This window comes from Salminus brasiliensis, chromosome 2, assembly GCF_030463535.1.
Source record: "Salminus brasiliensis chromosome 2, fSalBra1.hap2, whole genome shotgun sequence".
Classification (NCBI taxonomy): Eukaryota; Metazoa; Chordata; class Actinopteri; order Characiformes; family Bryconidae; genus Salminus; species Salminus brasiliensis.
In genome coordinates, this window is record NC_132879.1 from 13,868,226 (window position 1) to 13,876,828 (window position 8,603).

At 37.9% G+C, this 8,603-nt stretch overlaps 1 protein-coding gene across 1 annotated transcript; it reads right to left on the bottom strand.

Annotated features, from left to right (window-relative positions):
- Positions 1 to 2,514: 2,514 nt before the first annotated feature.
- On the bottom strand, positions 2,515 to 7,308 carry nkx2.5 (NK2 homeobox 5). The gene is made up of 2 exons (XM_072673571.1): positions 6,987 to 7,308; positions 2,515 to 3,131 (listed from the first exon to the last, which is right to left on the bottom strand). The coding sequence occupies exons 1-2, from the start codon at positions 7,306 to 7,308 to the stop codon at positions 2,515 to 2,517; spliced, it is 939 nt and encodes a 312-aa protein (XP_072529672.1).
- Positions 7,309 to 8,603: the final 1,295 nt, after the last annotated feature.

Here is an 8,603-nt window from a genome sequence, read left to right on the forward strand (position 1 = left end):
TGCATTTTTGGAAACACTTTATTTTTCAGTTTAAAAGATTACAGATCATGCCTCTCAAAATGTATCATATTTAGCTTTTTAAATGCACTCTGCATATCTTCAGCCTGCAGCCTGCAAACCAAGTCAAAATCTCAAATCTGCCACAGTCAGACCTGCAAGGTTTTAGTCACTTTTAAAGTGTGGGTCCGCTTGGAGTGGTCACCCAAATCACACACTGAAAATACAACAGTAACAAAAAAGAAATCAACACACCTGAAAATGTGTTTACTTTCAGCACATTTGTGCTAAACATCTGTTGTATGACACCATTTATACTTGTCTTGTTGGTAAACAAGCAAGTAAATGATTCAGTGGATGAATACAATAAAAACAATGCATGTATGAATGGAATATGCCACACTTAAAAAATAATAATGATAATAATAACTTACATCCCTCATATTTCAATGGAAGTCTAACTAATTAACCTAAAGCTTTAATTCACAGCAAATTACAATAACATTTCCCATAAAGACAATACTATTTAAAGGAATTTGTGGCCAGTTCGATCCCTGGTGATGCCACAGCCATCCGGAAGTCTTTGAGAGCTTAACTGGCCTCACTTTGTCTGGGTGAGGCTTTTCCTCTCACCCCATCTCTCAGCATGATGCTAGCCAGTATCATTAGCTGGTGCAGCAGACAGTTAGCATTCTCCTTCTAGCAAGTTGAGCTGTCCAATGACGTTGTGTTAGTGGCAGTTTGAAAAGATGCGGTGAAAAAACAAAAAGTGTTTGTATACTTTTTTACGGGACTTATTTGGAATTCAACCATGAATTTAGTCATGCCGCAAAACTGATATTTGCAGCACGTAGTCTTCCTATTTACTCAAAATGACATTGAATTGAGAGTGAAATTGGCTAAACATGCTACAAACACAGCTAGTCATCTCTGTAACTCCTGAACTCTGAACTTTTGTTGATGAACATTCTATGAGAATCTCATAATTTTGCCATTTCATGCTTTTAAAATGTTTTGGAAGCCATACATGTAGGAGAAGGAAACTAAAGGAATATGTGACTTTTACACATAAAGGAAACTAGTTGTTTTATACAGATACATACAGTTCATATCAGTTGACATAATGTCATAAATGACTTAACATAAATAGTGTATTGGAACAAAATCTGACCTAAACATTTACAATATTAACAAAATAATTATTTATGTTGGTGTTTGTCCACCTAATCCATCTATCCTGGTGAGGCCTTTAAAAACATCTCTGAGAGACATCCGCAGGACATCTAAACTTTGAACCAAAGTGAAAGTTTTTTAGATGTAGAAATTATTACTTTTTCCTGAATGTCTAGGAATAATCCAATAAACATATCTGTATAAAATATCTGACTTTTCTTTTTTTAACTCAGGATAATTCAGCCATGATCTAGAACAAGAACTTTGGTAAAGCTTGATCTGGAGTTGTATTTGAGGGCCAAATAAAAAAAGAAAAGGACTGACTTGAAATGGATCAATAACAACACCTATTTATGGACTAAGACCACCATAATCAATTATAATCCTTATATTGCAATATCTCTGGGACATAACACTTCTTAAAGTCACAAAAAGACGCTACAAGAGGGTTATTTGAAAAATGCCATAAAATAACCACTTTTAAACCTTAAAACGGTTCTTCACACTAACACATCTGTATTACAAACATGGTTCTTCTATGGCATCACTCAATAACCCTTTGTATTGTAGAGGGTATTCATTCATGACATTTGGTCGACTCTAATCCAGAGTGGCTTATATTTGAAACCATGTTAAGAATTGAACCCTAGCACGATGAGGGTTTTGACTATAAACAAAAGTCTATTTTGAGACCAGACTAACTTAACCAATAAGAGCAACTTTTATTGACTAGGGTTCACGTCTCTGGTCAGTCAGTGTTTACTGGGATGTCTCTGGGACATAATGCTTAGGTGGCCTCTCACCCCTTACCCGGGAACCCCCTCAACTATAATGTGGCTTCGCCGTTACTTAATGGTTCCTATTGTGAAGTATGCAACTTTGAGGACTCACAGGATGTTCATCAGATGTTTAGTTCCTAAAAGAACCCATGTTTGTAACAGAGATGTGTGAAGAAGCTCACATGCAATCCTGAAAGTTACTGCAAAGCAGAGAGATCAGTGAGTGTGAAGCAGGTAAAGAACTTTTACATCAAGCAAAAGTTCTTTAAAACTTTCACACTCTATTACATCTTATCAAATATGTTTTTTAATGGAACCAAAAGGGGTTCCTCTATGGCATTGCTCGAGGAACCATTTGAAGCACCTTTATTTTCAGGAGAGTAGCTGTGGTGATGTAGTCTCACTCATTTGATTACCATACTATGTAAACAGAAGAACACCGCACGTGTCTAGTACAAAGTATGTAGCTAGTACATAGTACTTCCCCGTCTCTACGTGTTGCAAACTACAGTTCTTTACCACCCCAATGTTCCTGACACTGTTAAAAGCTCCAGTAGCGGTTCCTTCACCAGGCTCGTATACCGTGCAGTGAAGAGACCCCTCCGCCGGACTGCAGGGGCGTCTGCACGTTATTTAGCTCCCCAAAGTTCATGTAGTTGCTGTTGGGCGGCGATGCGGAGTGGTGGATGGAGGGCATGCTCGCCGTGGCGGCGGTGTAGTTGCAAGCGTAGTTCGTGGGGCCGGGACTAGGAAAGCTTCCGAAAGCCGGGTACGCTCCGTAAGGGAACGGGTTCACGCCCATACTGCACGAGCCCCCGTAGGCCGCTGCTGCTGCCGCCGCGTCCGCAAGACACGGCTTGCCGTCGCGCACGAGCACGGGCACGGACACGCGACGCGGCGCGCCCAGCCCCGCTGCCTCCAGCGCCCGTTCCTGCCGCTGCCGCTTGCACTTGTAGCGGCGGTTCTGGAACCAGATCTTCACCTGCGTGGAGGTGAGCCTCAGCGCACCCGCCAGGTGCTCGCGCTCGGCAGCGGAAAGGTAGCGCTGCTGCGTGAAGCGCCTCTCGAGCTCGCACACCTGCGCCTGAGAAAAGAGCACGCGTGGCTTCCTCCTCTTCCGCGGGGCCGAGCGAGCCGAGCCGGACGCTCTGGGCTGGTCTTCAGCAGGGGGGCAAGTGGGGGCTGGAGAGAGAGAGAGGGAGGGGTATTAGACTGCTGTGGTAAAAGCGTTTGTGAGATTTGAATGGATATTTTGTTTGGATGTTTTTGCGTTTGCTATATTTTTCCTATTTTATTTAAAAACACGTGAAGGTTAAAGATTATTACAATTTCAACATATATACTTAATACGCCTCCATCATCATTAAGCCCTTTATTATTATTATTATTATTATGTCTCGTACAGCAGCATGTGGGTGGTTCCGCTGCAAAGTTTAATCGTGACCGTTTTAAATCTAATATTGTATTGATAATAATATTACATATTGCTCCTTCATTCATCCATTCATTAGTCATCCATTCATCCATTCATTAGGTAAACTGTCAGATGTATGCGTGCGAGGAAAAACCTTTCACTTGGTTTTATAGAAAGCTATTCATAGTTTCCCTCTACAGCAAAAAAAGAAATATTTTCTTGGTCACAAGTCAATTGATCGTTTGGCTGGATCGACTCATTTCCATGTATCATTTTATTATTTTGAATATTTATTATTTAATTGTATTATGTATACATTGCTGAACTGTGATAAACTGCAAAAAATTACAGAAACTTTAAACATGGATTCAGGCACTGTGGCTCATCGTGTCATATTAAACAGTTTTTGGTCATATGGATATCCCTGTTTTATTGAACAAATTGAAATTGAAATTGCACTTTTGAAGTGATTGATTTTCTAATATAGAGAAATATACTTCTGAAATATAGGTTTTTAAATGTTTCTGGTAACAGGTAAAAGGTAAACGGTGAAAAAAGCCGTTATATTGTGTAAGGGGTCTTTAGAGCTTAAATACCCATCCTTCTGATGGAATGAACCAACAGTGGTTTTGCTCTGAAGAACACTTCTGACGTCCTCAAGAGTGTTCAGAAGAGGTTCATAGTCTTCCTTGTTATTACATGGCCCACATTTTCTGAATCCACCCATTTGCCTATGACCGTATTCCTAACAGTAGAAACTGTAATAAACAATTTATGTTGCAGTTTAGTTGAAACAGACTGCACAGATGGGTTTGCAATTAAACACTGGACTTTTAACAGGTACAATGACCTTCAACAGTAAATAAATTGTTCTTTTTATGTTCTCTTAATTTTACATTTCGTGTAAAGTCAATTCAGACTCTTGTTTCGAATCCCACACGTCTGGAGTACGTAAATCAGGTCTAAAACATGTTTTACAGGATTTGTGTGGGTCACATCTTTATCATGTAAGAAGAAAAGCTGTCACATTTTTAAGAAAGAATCTTATTAGAAAGAATCATATTATCTGAGCCCCCACAAATTAATCAAACAAGTTGGCCAACAGTGTTTAAATCGATTTATTTATTATTTAAAAACGCGTTCGCTCACGAAAACGAAAGCATCAAAAATGGTTTGTAAACAAATATGACATTAAAATATGAAATGTGCACTGTTAGATGTTCATCCTGCTTTTGAATAGAAGTATGATAACGACTTGTAATAAAAATACGAATATGATTATGAATAGAAAATATCTATTAAAACATATCATCAAATGATGTCGCGTTTTTCCCCATCGTGGTAAATATAGCTGTTGGACATTAACAGGTTAAACTGGTGAAACGATTTGTTCTCGCTTGTCCACTCAGACTTTAGTGTAGTGTATTAGTGGATCAGCCTCGCACAAAGCCTCACTACAGGACCATCTATCAACTTGTTTGGATGAGTTTCCTCGAGAGGATTTTAAATTGTGCACAAAAATATCAAGAAACTGAGTCACCATAACATTGTAGCTCTTTGACCTGAAGGCATTAACAGAGGTGTAAACATGCGCTCGTGAATCAGATCGTGAAACCTTGAAAAACAATGAAAAGAGCGAAGAATGATTCCTGACATAAAACAAAACTCTTACACGACAATTACTCTACTCTGTGATGCAATGACTGCCGCAAGGCTTTCATGCAACAATCCTAAAAATAAGGGTGCTTCTAATGGTTCTTTCAACGATCCCTTAGAAGAACCAATTTTGGTTCCGCAAAGTATCCTTTTTTTGTAATAGGGATGGACCTTCAAATTAATAACGAATCTTTACATCTGAGGGTTCTTTGGGCCTTTTAAATGTCTTCGGTATTATACAAGAAGCAATTGTTTTTACAAAAATAGACATGTGAGGGTAAAGAGAGAAAGTTCCTTACCCCGATACATCTCTTTAAACATAGCTAGTTCTTAATGAAATCAAAATAGGGTTTGATGCTTTCCTGCCTACAGGTATTTATGAACTATCCTGCCTACAGATGCATTAGTGATGTAAATCCAACAGTGTTGTGTTTAGAGAGATTTTATAAACAGATATTCAATCTTGGTGTCGTGTGGTGATCACAACAAATCGTTAAGACTCCCAAACTTTGACCATGCTGTCAACCATAATATCTTCTTTTATCCTTATGTTTAGTTAAAAACGTTTAAAAATAGAAATACAATAAACAAGCGACGACTGGTTTACCAACTAAAAATATATCGAAGCAAAACTGCGTTTAATGTAGAATTCCGCAAACTTGGGTAGGAACAGTACAAAAATGATTTTTAGAAATATGTTGAAATGTCATCATCAGCATAATCTCTGTCTGCCATGTTAGTAGACGATTCATCACCACATACACATTGTGACGTATTTTGCTTATGCTGTTTCAAAGGCTTCAAAGAATGGCTTAATTTGTCATATTAAAGTTTTTCGACCACTGATGTTTTAATAAGAACAAAATTTTGTATATTGACGTGTGAAAATGTCTTCAGAAAAATCAAATGTATTAAAAAATAACATAATAATAATCACAAAAATCCTTATTATTATTAATAATAATAATAATAATAATAATAATAAAATACTTGTATTAAGAAAATGCAAATCTGATTATGAATTGGAGAGTGAAATTTATTTATTTTTATTTTTTTTCTGACAAAAACAACTTGTGAACAGAAGTATGAAAATGACTTATCATGTACTGTTAGGTGACCATTCAAAAATAACTAGAGAATATTTTGTCCCTTTACACCAATTAGACAAAAGATAAAAACATAAATTAGATTAAAGAAGTGTTGTAAAGTTCTAGAAGTCAACTCATAATGCAAATCTCACATACCAACTATGGTGGCTGACATCCACCTCAAGAACCACGTATTAAAATGGGGAAAGTATTGCATAATTATGTTGCTCATACACGATTTTTTCATGTATTTTTGTTCTGAGCGTAGAAAAAATTAATACAGATATTACATATATAGAGTTTGACTGGATATGCAAACAAGCAAATACCTATATAAGTAATATGTGGCAAGCAGCTACATGTGATTATACGCATCACATTTGCTAAATTCCAGTTTAGCTGTTTTTGGCAAAAAACTGTAAATAAAGCTTTATAATGTATTTACGTAAATCCATTCGATATATCTGATCACGCGCTGTTCTTTTTTCTTGGGTGTACACATGTGCTACAAATGGTCCCTTGCGTGAAACAACCATTTGTGAAAAGATGTTTGAGAGTGAAGCAGATTTAAATGTTTGATGAAGCTCCAGTTGATGTAACCAATGTGAAGGTTCTCCACACTCACGTATCTATTCTATGGTGGCTTTTGTAGCATAGGTTTTAGTGTCAGTTTGTCAGAGTGGTCAATAGAGTCGTTTTTTTAACCTTTCAAATGTTTGAAGAACCTTCAGCTTGATGTACAGGTTCGTTAGTAATTCAAAGATTCTTCACACTTACTTATCTTTTCCAAAAAAGTTTCTATATGGAACCAACTGTGGTTCTTCAACAGTGGCCTGAATCTTTAGGAGTATGTAAGTGTGGTAGAGTTGTCAGTATCACCTTTTCTCTCTTTGCCCTCAAACGCGTCGTCCGTCTTGGCCTCTTTTTCCAGCTCCATCTCTAAAAAATCCTTGCCATAAAAGGCAGGCTCGTAGCCGAGGGACGCGCTGCCTCTCTGGCCTTTGCTGTCCTGCTGCTCGTCGTGGATGAAGAGAGCGGCCGCAGTGGCTCCGGGCTGCACGTCCATGAAGGCGGGCTCTTGCTTGAAAGCGGCCAGCATGCAGGACGAGCTGTCCATATCCAACGGGGCCACGTCGCCCTGAGCCTGCTCCAGGTTCAAAATGTCCCTGACGGAGAAAGGGGTGGAAGAAAACATGGCCATGAGAATCTCCTCTTCAGCTTCCTGCTCTGATGACTGCTGTGGGCATCGAGGAGGGTCGACAAACAGACAGGCTCAGTGGACGGACACGCTGTGCTGCTTATGGACGCCCAGATGTATCATTCTCGTCCTTGAGCCCTGAAACCTCACTTTTGGGGTCCTATGGAACAGAAGAGGGCCTGCCGTGTGTGTAGGTGTGAGTGTATGTGTGTGTAGATAAGGAGGACTCGTGCGTAATGAGTTTTCTACGCCCTCATTGGTCAACTGAGTTGACGTGAATTGCAATTTGCAAACCCTTCTCTGACATATGTGAGAAGATTAAGACTCATGGAAGACAAGCAGTAATACTACTCTCTGTCCTGCAGTCCAGATGAAAGGAACTTCTTTCCAAACCCAGACTGAAGATCATCTATTTGAAGAACTTCTAAAGGAACACTACTATTGCATTTATTAATGCATTTGTAAACACACTCACTTGTGTAGCCCTATGTCTAGATATCAGCGCGGACCCCTGTGTCATTGTTCAGGGTATCTGTTATACGTCATTTAAACGGTTCATGGGAACCGAAAAGATGCAAAATAGCATCTATATAATGTTATTTTTATACCTTTTTATAACTTTCAAGCCATTCTGAAAGCCCTTAAAACGTGGTCTTATAGGAATCAGGACATGAAATAACAAAAATAAGAGAGGACGAAATAACGTAGTTTTTATACATAGTTATAACTGTCATCATTCATTATTTAGGTTATATAAGTCATTATTTTAATCTCAATCCTAAATGCCATACATAAGACATACGCGTTAAAAACGTCATTTATTATAGGAGCAGGAGAGAGGAGCTTTATTTATTTGTTTGTTTGTTTATTTACGTACTTTCCCGTCGCCAGGAACTATGCACTAATCCATATTTGTATTGTATTACTTAAATTATTATTTATATTTCTACTGTTAATGTCAAAAAGTACTTACTTAGATTTTGCATGTATCATCATAAAATTCCAAAATACTGTACAATAAATAAAAGGTTTTTTACTAAAAGTCAAAGTAAAAAAACAAACAAACAATGAACACAGTGTATATATTATAACTACTGCCAGATTCACATTCTGTCAAAAAGTGAAAAACGTCAAAAATCCAGATACAAGGTTGTTGTGGGATAGCGACGATGTATTTACATAAATTATGCATATTTGTAGTTGTAGTTTGTAGTGGTATTTTGTATTTATATTGAGGCATTTGTGACACAGTTTTAAGTAGGTAAACGTTCCTGTTTATTTAAAAAATGACATTTATC

Coding starts and splice junctions, on each gene's coding strand:
- nkx2.5 (XM_072673571.1), bottom strand. CDS start 7,308: ATGGCCATGTTTTCTTCCACCCCTTTCTCCGTCAGGGACATTTTGAAC. Junction 3,132..6,986: donor TGAGGGCAAAGAGAGAAAAG/GTGATACTGACA, acceptor CTCTCTCTCCAG/CCCCCACTTGCCCCCCTGCT.